The following is a 17,885-nucleotide window of genomic DNA, read 5'->3' on the forward strand; positions in this document are numbered from 1 at the left end:
CTGTAAAACATGATCTCAAAGGGCCTAGAAAAAATATATATGTGATTATTTAAGCAACTGAAGTCCTCCTGACATCATATCAGGTCAATGGTCACTTTCAGCATATACTTCCTGTTTACGTTTGCCAGTGAACTGCTGGCTGTTGCGCCCTCTGCTGAAGGCCCTCAGCACACAATAGTGTCCCTGCCTAAAGCCAGTTTGTGTTGTTGTATGATCTGTGTGCGGTGCTCACTAAAGCAGCCAGCAGAGGGAGTACAGTGGCAATGAAAACTAGAGTCAGATGATGGAGGGAGGAGGATCAAGCAAATAAAACCATTGGGTAACGTGTGCAAAACAAGTGCTGTAGTTCTGGTTACCACATCTAGGCCTAAAGACTACAACACACTTATTCTCGGTTGAAACCTTGTGCATATTTGTGTGTAGCGGCATCTGCCACACCGGTCTTACTTCACCTGAAACCTGTACAAGCAAGCAACAGTAACGTAAGACAAAGGTATGCACTGTTTTTTTTTCTGTTTTGAGGTTGCTTCGTGGGTCAGGGACAACATATGATATAATAAGTGTAAAAAATCAGCTACATAGTAAATATTGTCTTGCTGTTTTTTATTTTAACAGAAGAAGGAAAAATTAGACAGAAAACATGAGTCCTGTCCTGTGTTGAGCGACTGCAAGAACAGCATGTTAAAATGCAGACAGTTTTCCATAAATGTTTTAGTTCACCTAAATATTCAATATTCCACTGAACAAAAGGTAGCTGGGTGTTACAGTGATCTGACACACAGCCCTGACTTGTAGCTACCATGGCCTATTATTAGCCTCTGATACCGCCTTCTCAGCTGAGTCTGGTCTAGGAGGAAAAATATTCATTACGTAACAATAAAGGATCTGTCTCCCAGACTCACTTCCTGAATACCACAGTAGCAACTAGGCCTCATACTGAGGTAGAGCGGAAGCGTCATCCATTTGTTTGTTAGAGCAGGGCTGCTTATTTTCTGCTTATCCCTTTACTCCACACATTCACCACACCACCCCTCCTTCTCAGCTCTTCTTTGTGGGTCAGTGATGCAGCCGGAGTGACGCAGCAGTGGCAGCAGCCTCCAGAAGGCAACTATGCACAGCAGGAACAGGGAACCTCTGCCAGAACCGTAGTCCACAGACAGCAGTGACGAGAGAAGATGGTAAAGGCCTAATCTAGGCCATGGGAAGAATGGGAGCCGGGTAGTCGCTCTCCTTTCCTGCTCCTAAACAAACACCAGAGAGACTTCCACAGCGGCAGAGACAGGCCCGGCAAGACCTTCAGCACAGAACCATTTTGGTAGGCCACACCGAGTATGAGTGCTTGTTACAGCAGCAACAAAAGTGCTCCCAGGGATGAGTGCCTTTTTATGCTACGAGTGTGAATGCTTTGAGAATAAGGATGAGGCCTACTCAGCCTTGTGCTGCAGTCTTTGCCTCCCTGCTGATGAGCGTCCCTACAGGCCGGAGCTGAGCTCACTGAGCATCAGAGGCACAGAGGCCTGTATAGTTTATCCTGTGGCTTTGAACACATCCAGGCTGTGATATCAAGGTTAGATGGAAAGGTGCTGCGTACAAAATATTCAATATGAGCAGCTACAGGGTAATAGCTAAGCTCTTTAAGTAAGCGCATGGAATTGTTTCTATTTGCAGTTTAACTTGAGATCTATTTTGAATGCTAATTCAGAAAAAGACCAGTTTCAGTTCTTAAAGTGACATAATGAGTCTCAACCCGGTAAACTGCAAAGCACATACTCCTGGTTAAAAAAAAAACAACTATAAAGGAGAGCATTGAAAGGGAACTGTGGTTAAAGAAGGTTTGCTGTGCCAAAGTGCAATTTAAAAACATCTATTTTATTGGTTTATTACTGATGTGTTTCAGTCTACATGCACTTTTTAGGATAGTGACTGAACCGTCACATATCCTTCACTCAGAATACAAGCTCCTTCCGTCAGGCAGACGGTACAGAGTCCCCAACTGCAGACTCAACCGTTTTAAGAACTCATTTGTTCCCACCTCCATCAAACTCCTAAACAATGCTGCTTAGGCCGAAGATTGTGCAATTATTTTTAATTTTCTATAGCGTATGTTTGTGTCGTGTGACCTTGGGACATGTGCAATACTGTTTTTTTATATTGTGTTTTATGTGCAATACTGCTTTTATGTGTTTTTATGCACAATATTGTTTTTATGTGTTTTTTGTGCAAGACTGGTAGCACAGCTTTAAGTCCAACACAAATTTCCCCAAGTGGGACAATAAAGTATATTGAAATTTTTAAGTAAAACAAGCACAGTGTGCATACTAGTTAGTGATTATTTCAAATTGGGGCAATAAGTCATTAATAAGGTAGACTAGGATGCAAATAGAAATACATTTTAGTTTGTCCACCATCAAAATCCAGTCATTTCATGTCACTAAAGTTAGAGGAAATCTTTAAATCAACTAAAAAATAATCCAAAAAATCTGTACATTCTTTTTGCATTCTTTAACGTCCAACTTCTGTCCTGTCCTTGCATCCACAAACAGTTAAGTTTTTGTTTATTAATTTGACCTCTTCTAAGTGTGTCTTTGCCTTGAATTTGAGAACCTCATGCACACACACACATTCACACATACAAGCACACACACCAACCAAAACAACAGGTGGCTGCTATGAATGGACAGAGCTGCGATACCAGGAAGAAAATAAATACCTTGAAAGTTAAAGGCCATTGCAGTAAAGAATGATCTGTCCTGATCTGATGTCCTGAGCAGTATGTGACCTGTGGATGTTGAAATCCGGACAGAAGTTGAGGTTCCTGACAAATGTAATGCAGAACCTTGATACAGCCTGTGGGCACATAGACTCCAGTCCTGTGTTAAAACAGAAAAATAATGAGGGCATTATTGTTGCTGTCTGTCGACAAGTTGGTAGAACATATTTTTATCTCATTAAATATTTCAGGGTAACATGAGCTTGACAGATGCTCTGAGGATAATGCTTCATGTCATTTCTCTATAGCCTTTTGCAGTCAGGAAATTTATGCCTGTGCTGGTTTTGAATGAGTTTGTGCAGCTGATAGCAGAGACACAGGCAGGAATCACATGTATCTACTAGCAGAAACTTATGAACAGAAATCCAAGCTTTAAAAAAAAAAACTACTTTATGCTATATATCCGTAGAGCGTTGATGTGATAATCGTGGATGTTTTTATTTCTTTTAAATAGCTACAATTAAAACCCTAATAAAGGCTGGAGTCCAGTGATGGGATTTAAATTAATGATGCAAAATGAAGTTACAAACTAAAAAGAAGACATTTTTAATATACTTTGCTCTAAGTCTGTGTTTTCTCAGAGCACCTGTTAACTTTATTAGGTCTTTTAGTTATCTTTACCCGTTTGTGGAATACTTCCTTTTAATGTAGAATTGTTTTAACGTGATTCGTGTATTATATTGAACCAGTATTAGTTTTACAGCAGTGTTTAAAGCAGAATTATTAAAAGTAAATTAGGATGTTGAGCAAAAATATTTATTTTAAGGATCAATGTGCGATCCTAATGTAAACAAAACACAACTCAAAACAAAGCATTAGCCATCACACTGAAACTGACTGAAAGTTGTGAATAAAGGGGCCAGCATTGGACAACAACTAAATTATAAGTTGTTATGTTTTTTGATACCGTTACAAGTTTGTTTAGACTGTAGTAAAACAATCCAATATAAACAAATCCTTTCACTTGTCAATGAAGAGCACTCATCAGATATATGTAGGATGATGTGAAGATCTTAGAAAAATATCAAAACTTTAGATGAGTGAGTAAAAACGTGTGCCATGCCATCCACAAACTGTGATTGAGGTTAAAAACCTATGCCTTCTCGATGATAATCTCATGTTTTTGACAAGCTAGTTAATGCAGAGTTCATCGAGGAAACATGTCTTGCTTTCAGCACCAAAAATAGAAGAGTGAGCCTGTGGTTAAAGTGCATTCGTGAAAGAAATGTGATGTGATGCACCAAACACAGGGAAGGAAATGGGACGGTACATCAGCTAAGATTTTTAGGTTTAGGGGGATGATTGAGTGCATTTTAATAGAGGAAAGCAGAAACACTTCATGCCTTCAGGGCAATAAGGGCATAAACACCTGCTAATTTTTGTCTTTTGAAGGGAGCAGTGCTATAAATTGAAATGGTTTTGAAACGAGATTATGGACGTCTTGGTCAGGACGAGGAGAAGCCCTGCACAGTCATATGACTCTACACTCAGTTGTGTAAATAAAACAGTTGCTTCCGTCCTTAGAGGCAAGTGAGAGGCTCACAGAGCCATGTCGTGTTTAGCTTCCTCCCCTCCCCCTCGTCTGCAGTGCTGACGCATCTGCTGCTTTTGCATCAATCAGCAGCCTCTATAAAGGTATACCCAGAGTAGGATTCTCTTTCTCTCTGCCTTGCATTCAGTTTGCATGCTCGCTGCGACTGTGACAAAAAGCATGGATGAACATCTGTGCTGCGACTGCTGTGCTACACAATAGGACACTAGTCAGTGCCATCTTCACTCGGGTTTTGCATTACCTAACCACAGCAACTGCGTAAGCACGGACGAAGGGCTTTGGTGTAATATATTGCCGCGCATGCAGAGACTGTGTGCACAAGCATCAAACAGATGGTGTAGCGTTATGCATTCAAGGTGCATGTTCTTCCTAAATGGGCTAGACCTCATTTTGTTGCATGCAAAAGACATTTTCGTCTTTGGTCAACGTCGAGGATCGGGATCTAGCTGATGCGGTGCTGGGGGAGATTTAACACGGCATTTGCTGTGCAGCAGAGGACTCCTCACTCTATGCAGCTAATAGCTATGCAGCTGAGCGCTTTCTCTGGCTGTGGAATTGAGCACAGAGCTGGTGTGTGATGTAGCACCCTGCATCTCTCCGCTCTTCCTACAGCCTTCTGCCATGCTTAATAAAAGTTGCCGTTTCCTGCTCAGTGGCTCCAGAGCGAAAGCTTCAGATGCCCAGCTAGCACAAAGGCAGACACATACTCTGGTTTAGCTGTACGCCGTATAAACCGTGTGTTATTCCTATAGCTGTCGTAGGACAGAAGAGGGACAGTCAGAGGAGGGCAGGGCAGATCTAGCTCAGGACCTGGGCGGCATGGACAGAGGCGAAGGACGTTGGAGCTGGAGTCATCTGCACACAGAGAGGGAGGGAGAGGAAGAAAGACGTCAGAAAAAGCTCTGCTTCTGACAACACCACTGTTCAGCGACCATCATAGAAAAAAAACTACTTTCGCCTTGCTCTCACGAAACTGTTTTTCACGTATAGTTTGGTATATGTGAGGCTGTAGGAAAGGGATACTGCATGACATTGTTTCCTGTTCGCCCTGCATCATTTTCTCTGATTTACTAAGGTACGTTTTGCATGGTTTCCCTCAATTTCTAACCTGTTTTCTTGCGGAAGTACGCTTTGCAGAGGTGCGTGAAGTGGCTTTTGCTTTGACATTTCGCTCTTTGTTTGACAATACTGTCTGTATGCTGTACCGTCATTTCTTGGTTTGTGGTTTTGGTGTGTGGGGATTTTTACTTTACAGAAAAAGATGTAAGAAAAAAAACAATTTCACTTTGACTTTGAAGGTAAACGAAGGCAGGGTGTGGCAAATTCATGGGTACTGATGACAAATTCAAAATTTTCGCTCAGCATGTGGCCGCAATAAACCACAACAAATGATACAAATTGTGAAAAATGAATCTGATGAAGTAAAATAGCGACTTAAGGAAATGATGAAATTGTCCTGCAAATAACACAAACTGAGAAATTAGTATAGACGCGTGGCACAACACCTGCACTTGTGATGATGCTATGATAGATGAGAAAGTCCAATTTGGCTGCAGACAAAGACACACAGACCAACACACATACACAAAGTATATTCAAGCGGAGACAAAGGCAAACCTCGGTTACTCTGCACACTGCTGCATGTTGCGGGTTCTCAGAGAAGGCAGGATGTTTGTGGGAGAGAGAGGACCGAATACCCGGACAGCTAATACAGTCAATTGCCATCCAGCTGAATCCCAATAAGTGCTGCGCCATAGCATGTTGCCATGACAACGGAGGCCTGTCTGAGAACGAAGGCAGGAGGGTGGTTGTGTTTTCATCAGTCTGAGAAGCTTTAAAGAATGGCGGCCATATTGTATTTGTTGCACAAATGCAAAATTGGAAACAAGTTTTAAAAATAAACTCAAATTGATTTCAGTGGTAAATTACCTACACCTCCCTGTAGTCGGATTTACTGTACTGTTACTAACAAACTTCCAAATGCTTTGTAACTGGGACAAAAATGAGCAAAACATAAAATAATATTACTTATCAAATTGAACTACTTGCTAATGTGTTATATATAGAGGTAACTAATAGCTGCTTGGTAACTGAATAACTGTCATTACCGTATAATTTGCAAAAGCTAAATCACATATGTATCAAGACGAAATACAGTTTTTCTCATTTTGCACTAAGTGAGCATGCAGAACTAAGAGCAATTTTACAGCACAGATGCACTTAATGTAGTTCAGAAATGTATTTTAGAGAAATTGATCACCTTAACATCTTTGTAAAAAGAAAAAAAATAAGTCTCTGCTAAATTGCACAGTTGTTGTATGACTTTAACAGTAGTCACAAAGATGAAAACACACAATAATGTGAAGTAGTAACTTCTGAGCTTAATTTGTACATTTACATAACATTGTTGCAGGTGGGATGATTCATATTTTACAAGTGTAAACTGAGCGTGTCTCAGCAGATACAGTCAGCATGCGTAAGACATGACTCAGTATAGACTCAGACCACACTTACTCTGATATGAATAGGCCACAGTAAAAGCATCATGCTGAGTAATACATCCTCTTTTAAAGTGAATGAACTTTAACTTCCCCTATAAGTTGCAGATTGCAGATTACTTTATTTTGCTATCAAAATCAAACTAATCCACAAATGTGGGTTTGACAATGTGTAGAAGTATGTAAATCCCTGTTTGACCAAAAATCTATTTTGCCGCTCTAATTCAAGTTAGCAGTGTGCTCCAATGTGCAGTCACTGAAAGAATAAGGTACATTTTCTTGGAATAAAGAAAAAAAATATATTATTAGCAATCAATTACAATATTATTACCAATTCAACAGCAAATATTGGAATGTTTCAGCCTTTCATAAAACTGATTATGGTTACATTATAGTATATCAGGGCCTCGGTCTGCCGCCGTTTCCCACATGAGGCTCTAATTAGTGCTGCTTGTAGTGAGAGATGACAGCAACTTTCTGTCACACAACTGAAAGGATGCCTCAACTGTCAACTGACATACAACTGAAGAGGAGACTATATGACTCATCAGCACATAACTATCTGATGACATTTTTATATTAACCACGGCACTGGGAAGAAAAGGTCCGTCGTGATAACTATACAACCAGTCCTAGTGCACAGCTGTGGTGGCACACAAAATGAATCGCCATTTGAATTATCATTTGTTAGAATAGAGAGAAAAAAACTTGTGAGCGAGAGAACGAGGTGCACACCAGCACTTCCGTTGTTTTCAGAAAGAAAAAAGTTTTCTCATGACTTTGTTCTCGGATTAGTTCTTAATCAACTCCAGCTGTTCATGACATGCCATTTCCATGTATGAAAAACAGAGTTAATCCAAAAAAAACAACAACAACAGAACAGGTAGTAAAAAAATAGAAATTAAGAGTGTCACATCACTTGGCAACTGCAAGGTTAGAGGCAACAGCAGTGGAAAATTTTTAGTCACATCCTTTAAGTAAAAATGCCCTCTCGCGGTATTTCTATGTATGATACACTCACCAGATTGTTTTCTAGTGCAACTCTTAGGCCACTAAACAGCTCCACCACGGTGTTTGGAAGTTCAATGTCTTGCTCAAAGCATATTGACAGTAGTATTAACATGCCTTCCCTATTACTGATACTAGCTATGTTTTGAAAGAATACATCAGTTCCTCAAAGTATTCATTTTCCCACATCGTAACACTGGAAATACAGAAATACCAAAACATTTTAAGTAGGTCTCCCTTACAATAACTGGCAATACAAAAGCAGTAGCTTTTTTAAAAAAAATTCTCAATTAGGCTTTAGAAGGGTTTAAAGATATTCTATACAAGAGAAACAATATTAAGAAAGACAGGAAGGAGACTTCTGATAGTAATGATACAATCTTAACTCAGTTCAATAAAAGCATTGACTACAATATCGCATGTTTTTTTCAGTATGTCAATATGTTTCCTTACAGTTTAAATTTTATGTGAGGACTTTTATAAGGAAATGGGATGGAGATTATGATGTCTTGAGTCACCAGAGCTGTTTGCCAGACTGTTGACACTGGAGCTTTTCTGTCAGGACATTATCGCCATCTAGTGTTCAAATGCAAGAATTGCTAAATTATTATCAAATATAAAATGTGACTACTTCTGATTTTTTTTATAAACAGTTCTAATCATAACTTTGTAATAGTCTGATGTAATTCTGTCTTGTTCTTGTTTTTAGATGACCGTGGTGTCCCCATGTACGCAGAACCTCATGGATAGTGCTCACCCTCACACTGTGCTCAGTAAGCTCAATGAGCAGCGCTCTCAAGGCCTCTTCTGTGACGTTACCATTGTGGTGGAGGATGTGAAGTTTCGGGCCCACAAGAACATCCTGGCAGCCTGCAGTGGGTACTTCAGGAACACTCTTACGACTTCTGAGACATGGAGCTCAAACCAAGTGCTGGAGCTGATGGACCTGAAGTCTGAAGTGTTTGCCAGTATTCTCAACTTTATATACTGCTCTAAGGTGACATCACCTAGTGCAGAGGACACAGGGGGGCTGGTAGCGGCTGGAAAAAGACTTGGAATTCCGTTTTTAGAGAAGCTTGCAGAGCAAGAGAGGCAGGATGAATGTGTTAAATCCACAGAGTCCAGCACAGCCCTCGTGTCTAAAATAACAAAGAAGGAAGCCCCCAGGCCTGAGGAGACGGACGGTGCCAGAGGGCCACGCATCACCAATGCCTTCTCTATCACTGAAGTCTGCCCTGGGAACAATCCTTTCACTCCTCTGGTTAAAACAAATGGGGACAGGCAGTCACCAGATGTGGGACAGCTTCCATCAAGTTGTCCTACGACGTCCTGCTTCAACGGGAACAATGAGACCACCCATGCCCTCATAGAGCACTCATATGCAGTAAGCAAATCCACTGAAAGCAAAGACAGCAGTCAGTGGGACAACAAGAAGGTCTGCAAGCCAGCTGTAACACAGCAAAAGCAACTCATGTACAGGAATGCAGGCCCGCTCAAAAAGCGCCACAGGCTAAGAGGCATTTTGGGTAGAAGTATACTTCCAACACCAGCTGAACCGCAAACAGACAAACCAAATACAATAACCCCCGTATTAACTGAAGGTGTTACTGCAACACCTGTCGCAGCCATGACACCACCTCCACTTGTTTCAGAGGCAGAAACAGAAAAAAATGCAGACACAGAATTACCTGCAGCCACTGATGATCCTCAGATTGAGTTAGGTCCACCGACCCTGTCCCCCCACACAGAGGACAGCATCTCAATCTACAGCTGCGAGCAGTGTCCCGAGATATTCACAAATAAAGCTCTTCTCACTATTCACTCAGAGGTACATAAAAAGCGTTTTGTTAGTCATTTGTTTTGCAAGTTTTGCCACAGAAAGTTCATACACCTCAAACGGCTACGCAACCATGAGCAGGTCTGTCCTAAAGCCATGACAGGCCCGCCTAAACTAGACGCCAGTGATATACCATCCAAAGAGGTGGATCACCATTCAGATGACAAGTCAGACACAGAAGACGTCCTGACACAGCCTCCTCCTGACGACCTCCCCAGCCCTTACACTCCAGAGCCGATTCAGGTGGACCAATCAGAGTCTCCACAGGAGGAAAAAGTAGTAAAGCCAGGTGGTGGTCAGAGGAGATACAATTGCAGTGTGTGCAAACGGGTCTATGTCACCCTGTCCAGTCTGAAGCGGCACGAGAATGTACATTCCTGGCAAAGGGCTTATCCCTGCCATTATTGTAATAAAGTGTTTGCTTTGGCAGAGTACCGTACTAAGCATGAAATCTGGCACACAGGTGAACGCCGCTATCAGTGCATATTCTGCCTGGAGACATTCATGACATACTATATCCTAAAGAACCATCAAAAGTCCTTTCATGGCATTGATCCCACTCTAGCTGTTAAAAAGAAATCTGCCAACGGTGGGTTGAAAGCCAGTGTTTATCCAATCAAACTCTACAGGCTTCTACCCATGAAATTTAGAAAGAGACAATACAAGACGTACAGTGAGACATATTCAGAAAGTGTTGAAGGAAGGGATCAACCTTTACGAGACAGCAGCTCTCTTATCCCTCCATTTGAAGAAAATGGTGTGATCAGCCACCCTGACACAGCTTCACTCCCTCTGACATTCATGGCAACGACAAAAATGGTCTCACCTGTCATGCCTCGCATCAGCTTTGACAAACCATTTGACCAAGATATTGACCAGTGTCTGAACAATGAATTAGAAATTCGGGGAGGCACAAGAAAAGAGGCTGAGAACAGAGATCCACCCTTTATTAACTATGACAGCACCTTCTCTGTGCAACCCAATACAGAGTCTCCTACAGGTTACAAAGATGGTCCACCAGTGTTGATTAACTCAGAGCACATGAGTCATAATCTGCCTCTCTTCAACTCCTTGAACACAGTTAAAAAGTTAGGTGAGCTATCAGCATCTGCAAAAAGAGTTGAGGAAATGACCAAGGAGATACTTCAATCAAGCACAGGGAATCTGGTGCGCGATAAAACGGTGGAAGCAAAAACGGAAACATATATTGCCAAACCTGCTTGTCCAGGTCCATCTGTGGACAGTGATGCTATGCCACTCTGTCAGATAACAGTGAAAATTGGCAATGAAGCCATCATCCGTCGCCAAATCAAAGGATCTAAGCTCTTCCCCAGAAAGAAAAGAAGAATCAGAGGACTGAGTGAGGAGCAGAGCCCAAGCCGGTGCCCTCCAACAAGGGAACACTCAGAGAGTCCCAGACTCCGCCTCAGACCAGGAGTCACTGCCACCCCAGAGCTAGAGACATACGATGATCCCAATGACTGTGACACAGCTGACATGCTTTGGCGTCCTTACTATTCTTACAAGGCTAAAAAGAAAAGAAAGAAGCTCAGACACAAGCACAGAAAAGCTTTGTTTCACCATTATCCTGAAACATCAGTAGACAGGACTACTGCCAGTGAGGCCCACCTTGACAGAAGTAGCTGGCTGGCAGAGGAGAGCATCCCAGGTGGCAGCACAGGGGTGAAACACAGTCTTAGCAGGAACTGTAGCCCGAGGGCCACCTACAACTGTGACATCTGTGACAGCTCTTTTATCACAGAGACCGGTCTGAGAGCTCATGTTATTGGTTCCCACCCGTGTTTCTGCCGGACCTGTGGTAAACAAGGCCCTCCTGGTGAGGCACCTGCCGGCGGAGATTACATCTGTAACAGCTGTATGGAAAATGGTTCCTGTTTTGATAATACACCCCGGAGCCCCAACCCAGAGAAGAAGTATCGCTGCTCCTTCTGTCCCCAGCGTTTTCTCTACCTGGCCACCAAGAGGAGCCATGAGAAAAAGCACCAAGAGACACATGAGGAAGGATACAATTATGACAGCTTCTCACCATGTCCTAAATACTCAGCACTCCTGAGTGAAGACAGTAAACAAGACGGCATCAAAACAGAAGACGGCGACAATCAAGGCATCGACATCAAACGTGAAAGGGTGGAGGGAGAACATTTTTCCATTGACAAGAACAAGCCCAAAATCGAGGACACAACTGACTTTCCGTCGTTGACCACCTACCAAGATGTGTCATATTCCAACATTAGAAGTCCATTATCGCCCTGCACTGACCCAATGTTCTCCCTGACACCCCCAAAGGTGAAACATAAAATGGCAAAAAAGAGGATCAGTGCACAGCAATCTCTGCATCTCATTTCAAAAAAACAAGGCTGTGACAGAGACAGTGATAGCAGCAAGGACATGTTGATGGGACCAAGAACAAACAGTCACAATGATCGAGAGAAGTCCTGTAAACTATTCAAAAGAAATGACTCTGATTCTAAAAGTACACACATTTCTATACACAAGCCAGAGAAATGGGTTTGCAAAGAGGAGCCATTTTTTTAAAGAAAGAACTGCGACCTGCTAAAGGCAAAAGAGCAAGTGAATAATATTTGAAAGCAAGCCACTGCTCTGGTTGGGAAGTATAAGATCTGTAATGTTGTCTTTGCAGCTAAGCTCAATAAACTGTTTTGAAAATGCAGCACTAAACATGAGCATCTAATGTCAGTGTAAGCTGTAACTTCTTCCCTCCTAAACCAAACGACTCAGTGATTTTTTTCACATTTGTAGAGGATATTTTTTGCATAATGTAGGACCTCCTGACACAGACTGTACTTTGTCTATGCATGTACGGCAGACTCGGTGACATTACTGTAACCTGAAGAAAAAACAGAACTCTCGGTGATGTTTCTTCAAATGTGCAATATCAAAACAGCATTTGCAATGTGTTGGTCCACTGAAAAGCTGCCTAGTCTTCACTTTTTTTAAAAGACGTCTGACAAAAACAATATGAATTTTAAGACTGTCACATTTCTGAATCTCCCGTTCAGTTAACTGGTGAGTTGCACTTTATAGTTAAACTATGCTAATTTGTTCAGTTCTTTGATAATTCAGTTTCCATTTTAAGCACCACTTATATAATTCTAATTTCTAATTAACACATGCTACCATTGAGATTAAAGTTACTACTTTTGTGTGTTTAATAATGTATAAAACATGTAAAACTATTTAAATAAATATTGCTGATATTCTAAACAGTTACATTTTGTCCTCCTTTGGCCGAGATACAATATATGCTTGACAATTCAACAGATCACTGAACACATCCTAATGATATCTCATGAAAAAGTCACAGAAACGTCATCCAGTAAAAGTGCAGAATGCGTTTGTCTTTTTTTAAGCAGGACATTTTAGCTTTAAAACGTAAGATTTAACCAATCAAACTGGTACAAAACTTGTTTGAAAGGGCAAGCAGTTTCCTAAATAGAAAGCCACATGGCAGTCATCTGCTCTTCCTGGTTCTTCTGGGACCTGCAGCCCATCTGAAAAGTTAATTCCCTCATTCTTCCACAGAAACTGGATCTGTATTTAGAGTTGGGCCTCAAGACACAATATCCAGATGTTTCTAAATTCCTTGCTTCTTTCTATGACTGGCTGTGATGTAACAGATGGATCATACATTTTAGGCACTGCTCAACGCACCAATAATGTCATGGAGGCAACATGTCTGCCTTACGTGCTATCTATCGTTTAATAAAGGATGATTCAAAACGCTGATAGCGACAGTTCATGTGATGATATTAATGCTCTACCAGATTAAATATTTTTAATCTGTAAATATTGCTACTGAGATATTCCACTTAGAGATAAGATTATATCAGATTATGTTGAAGACTAATATTCGTATTACATTAGTGTTGTGAGGAATATAGCTGGCAATTACTTCAGTGTACAGCACAAGAGGGTACAGGCTGACTATATTGTACACTGACAGTCATTAAAAACTTTGAAACCATATTTTTCAACATAATTTTTATTTTGAAGCCCGAAACTGGATTTTCGTCATATGAATCATTTGTTTAGCATATTGGCATACAGAAACAAAAATCTAAAGTTTCAAGAATGATTTCAAAATAAAGAATTTCACAAAAGAAAACGGCACCTGCCAAACACAAAGTCACAACAGTCAATACCGAGTATGGCCTCCATTTGCTTCGATGCAGGCAGCAATCCGTCGGCGGATGCTTTGGACCAGGCTTCTGATTGTGGGTTGGGAACAGCCCATACGCCTGGCTACATCACTGTAGCTCAAACCAGCCTCCACCATACCCAGTGCCCGGAGACGTTGTTCATGTGATAGATGCGGCATGATGCTGTTCACTGGACTAACAATGGTGGCCTTTTTTGGGCCTTTATATAGGCCTTCAAAACCCATTCTCAAATTGTGCAGATACTCACTGAGTATTGCTTGGTGGGTATTTGGTTCACTTTTGCAAAGTGACCAACCCATGTGCAGTGAATCATGACAAAATGACAACTCATCATTATCTCAACTACCAGGGCACTAGATCATTAGTAAATCCACAATGAATAATTACAACCCCCCTACAAGTAGAATTCTGCGTACATTTCTACCTCAAAGTTTCTATTGACTGTCAGTATGCAATAGCTGCAATTGGTACAATGGTACTATTAAAAAGTCTGAAATGCAAACACATTGTAGACTAGATATAATAATTAGCAGCTGTATATTTTGGGGGGATTTTGTAAAACACCTCACACAGATATTATTGGCCTATTTAGTAAAGGAGTTCAACAACAAAGATTTGTCTGATATGGCTGTACCTGAATAACTACATTGAAAAAATATCTGTTGAATACACAAAATATTTTTACATGACCAATTTCTAATTTTTCTAAACTTTGACAGCAAACAGCAGAGAAATGTGTGACATACTATGCAGTTTTAAGCAGTCAAATGTGATCAATGTATGCACCTCAGAGCTGTTTGTGATATATATTAACAGGCTAGGACAATACATAGAAATTAGCTATAAAAATTATAGTTCATACCTGACTGCCTTTCAGGCTCCCTGCTTCTATCAGTGAAGAGGATTAGACCCAGTCAAAAGCAGCACCACCTTGACAGAGATGAAGAGAACAAAGGATGCATGTGTTTTTATCCACACTATACACGCATGGGATAAATCTGATTATATAAACGCATTATCTGTAGAAATAAAAAATAAATCCTGACATATACATGGGACACCTGTGCAAAATCCCCAAAACTGTGTATTGCTTACTCAGTCAAATGGATATTTAATTATTTAGTATATTCTAAGTCAGTGTTATTTATGTGGCACATTTAGAGCAACAGATTTGTGTTTTACAGTAGAAAAACAAGCCCTAACAAGGACAAATGTGGTGGTTGAGGCTCCATTGTGTTATTTTTGGTAGATTTACCAGAGCAATTTAAAAATTAAGAATGAAAAGATATAAAAATATAGCTTTATACCTGACCCTCCATTATAAATAACTATGAAGATTAACTACACTAATTTAAGTAATAACAAGGTTAAGACACGATACTATTAATAATTATGTATATTATTCTGAGTGTTTTAGAATTAAAATCAAGATCCTGCAAAAATATGTAAAAACATTCCACCAAATCCAAATTTTGTTTTTATTTGCATTCTTTTTTTTTTTTTGCTGTGTTTTAATAGGTGTTTTTCAGTTAATTATATTGCCAACAAAACGGTTAAGACACAAACATGCATGAAAATCTGTTCTGTGAAAAAAAAACATGTAGAAGAACATTACAGTTATTTGCATAAACACGTATAAAACTATTTTTACAAGCTTTAAGTTGATTTTTGAGCTCTTACAAGAGTAACACTAACAGGCTAGCTGTGATGCGTGTTTATATGTTGGCAGACATTTTCATGTTTAGGGTCATTCTCCATTTTACTATCATTTTGTGTAGCTTCGTTCCAATTAGTGTTAACGAGCTGCGGGGGTTTCTGTAGGCAAGACTGTTCGAATCTAAAACGTTTTCAAGAAGCAGTTTTAGTTCAATTTCACCAGTGTTAAAACTGTGTGCCTCGGGAATGAGTTTTAAAGCAGTGCTGCTTAACTTCTTTCTCACCTGGTGACACATTTACATCTGCCTCACAGCGGCGCGTCTAAAGCGGACGGGGTTAACTTAAAGCACCGGTGTCCGAGATTAGCCGGCTAAGCTAGCGCCACAAGTCAAAGTATGTGTTCTCCGCGCAGCGTTGCATAATGAGCGGCAGCACACACAGACCTTAAATCCCCGTTAAAACTCCTACCACCGCCTCCACACTGCTGCAGCGCTAGCCGAAGGAAGCGGCTCGACTTTTTGAGGAAGCTTTCTCCAAACGTTTCGAGGCTCCAGTGTGTACGGGACCTGACGTAACGCGGTAGTGGGGCTGGCTCTCCTCCACTTTGCCTGCATTCATAAACGGATATGATAAACCAGCGCTGAATGCACCGGAGCAGCGACAACAGGCAGCCCTGACCATGGCGGAAGAGGACGACGCTAGGATTCGGATTTTACAGAGTCTGCGGGGGAAAATATGTAAGTGTGACCGGCGGGCCGACGTTTTCTGTGTCTCACACCGGGAGAGAGGTCGGTAGAACAGGCGAGCGGAGAGTCGGAGCCCGGAGGGGCGCGGCGTGCTATCAACAGTCGACAGAGGGAAGCCAGAGACAGGCGGCTCATCTGGTCGGTCTGCTGCCTAACGTCAAGTTAGCCTAGCATGCTACCACAAGCTACGAGCCTGTTGTGAATGATTTCATTCACCCAGAAAAGCTTCGCCGTCCTGTGTTCAGCTTTGCGAACATGCTGGGCGTTTTGTGCCTGTTATAAATGTTAGCTTTTGTTGTGGAGGTGAGCTGTAAGCTAAGGTAGCGCTGATGGCACAGTAGGCTAGCTGCTCCCAGCTTTCTGTCCGCCGTCACTAAGCTAACCCATTCAGCTATAACGTTACTCACTGCAGGCATCTGACAGCCAGGGAACTTGGATGATCGTAGATAATTATGGCATTAATTTCCGCGACAACATTAATTTTAACGAATAAAGATTCAGACATCAAAGTAATGGTCACTCACCCTTTATGGTTTTAGCTACTCGAGATTTTTTAGACACTTAGACAGCTGAACATCTACGTTAATTTAACCCGGTAACGTCAAATGTCTCTCACATACAATTGCTAATTATTGCATATTGTGTTGGTAGTGTCTTGGTTGATGAGTCCTGCTTGAGCAAACTTATTTTTTCTCAGCACGTAGTCGCCAGTCTTTGCTCTCTGACCCAATTGCAGGGGCATTAATCAGCAAACGTTTAAATTAAATTACACTGTCTTCACATTTTCCACTTCACTGATGATTAAAGTATAAATTGGAAAGAGTCGATGAGTTTTCTTGGAAAACAAGAAAAAAAATAAAATCTATTGTCAAGTTAAAGTGTTTTCAGTACAATATCACTCTAACAATGCTTGTAGTCCAAATCGGAAACATTGGCTTTAAAGTAAAATACCTCCGCAGCCAGTATCCTCACCCTCATGTACAGGCTCATACCTGCCAGGTGACTTTGGGCCTCATTGAATGTTTGATTTAGTGTTTTTGCCATATTAATAATATGTCTATAGCTGCTTGATTCGAAAGTTTCAGACACTGCTAGTGTAAAAGGTTCCTTAGTGGCGTTACTTCATTGCTAAATCAGTGTAATCAATCATTAGAAGAAATACAGTTAAAATAATCTGATACTAAAGAATGATTTCTTTGATTAAAAATGTACTGTTTTAAATAACAGTTTGACAAAACATTTTTACTAATATGCGGTAAGGGGGCACTTGTTTCTAAAGTAGGAGTAGATTACATGTGACATGAGTTGCTACAGTTGCAGTTTAGCTATGCATTTACTGTAAAGTGAATATAGACAGGTATGTAAGGTTTGTAGGCATATGCACACAATAGGATGACAAATGTCAGTTTCACTACTATGAATTAATGAGAAAACAGTAAGCAGAACAAAATAGAGGAACTGTCATGGCATGTAACTCACTTTGCAGTCTTACGAAACTCCATTCTTCCTCGTTCACACTTTGTCCTTTTTCCTTTAGCCTACATCAATGGAGGTGGCATTCTGTGAAGATGTAGTCTTATACCGACTTTTACATGACCAGTGAGCTTGTATATGTG

General features: G+C 40.9%; 2 protein-coding genes and 1 long non-coding RNA gene across 5 annotated transcripts in view; 2 read left to right on the top strand and 1 right to left on the bottom strand.

Annotated features, from left to right (window-relative positions):
• Window positions 1-343: 343 nt before the first annotated feature.
• On the top strand, window positions 344-12,911 carry zbtb38 (zinc finger and BTB domain containing 38). 2 transcript variants are annotated; one of them, XM_022192599.2, is made up of 3 exons: window positions 344-493; window positions 1,043-1,315; window positions 8,538-12,911. In XM_022192599.2, exon 3 carries the CDS (start codon window positions 8,538-8,540, stop codon window positions 12,219-12,221), a length of 3,684 nt encoding a protein of 1,227 aa, XP_022048291.1. In that variant the 5' UTR covers window positions 344-493; window positions 1,043-1,315; the 3' UTR covers window positions 12,222-12,911. The 2 variants fall into 2 exon arrangements, with proteins under 2 accessions (XP_022048291.1, XP_022048293.1); XM_022192601.2 differs by lacking the exons at window positions 344-493; window positions 1,043-1,315 and adding an exon at window positions 5,170-5,397.
• Window positions 4,605-16,109, bottom strand: LOC110950158 (uncharacterized). Of its 2 annotated transcripts, none has more exons than XR_002595623.2 (3): window positions 15,967-16,109; window positions 14,730-14,797; window positions 4,605-5,177 (listed from the first exon to the last, which is right to left on the bottom strand). It is a non-coding gene; the product is annotated as an uncharacterized LOC110950158 (long non-coding RNA). The 2 variants fall into 2 exon arrangements; XR_002595622.2 differs by lacking the exon at window positions 15,967-16,109 and adding an exon at window positions 15,808-15,928.
• Window positions 15,996-17,885, top strand: part of rasa2 (RAS p21 protein activator 2) — a 32,428-nt gene continuing 30,538 nt past the window's right edge. The window contains exon 1 of the mRNA XM_022192602.2: window positions 15,996-16,260. Within this exon, the coding sequence (XP_022048294.1) occupies window positions 16,203-16,260 (58 nt within the window). The 5' untranslated portion in view covers window positions 15,996-16,202. The remainder of the gene's footprint in view (window positions 16,261-17,885) is intronic.

This window comes from Acanthochromis polyacanthus, chromosome 13 (assembly GCF_021347895.1).
Source record: "Acanthochromis polyacanthus isolate Apoly-LR-REF ecotype Palm Island chromosome 13, KAUST_Apoly_ChrSc, whole genome shotgun sequence".
NCBI classification, from domain to species: domain Eukaryota; kingdom Metazoa; phylum Chordata; class Actinopteri; family Pomacentridae; genus Acanthochromis; species Acanthochromis polyacanthus.

Coding starts and splice junctions, on each gene's coding strand:
- zbtb38 (XM_022192599.2), top strand. CDS start 8,538: ATGACCGTGGTGTCCCCATGTACGCAGAACCTCATGGATAGTGCTCAC.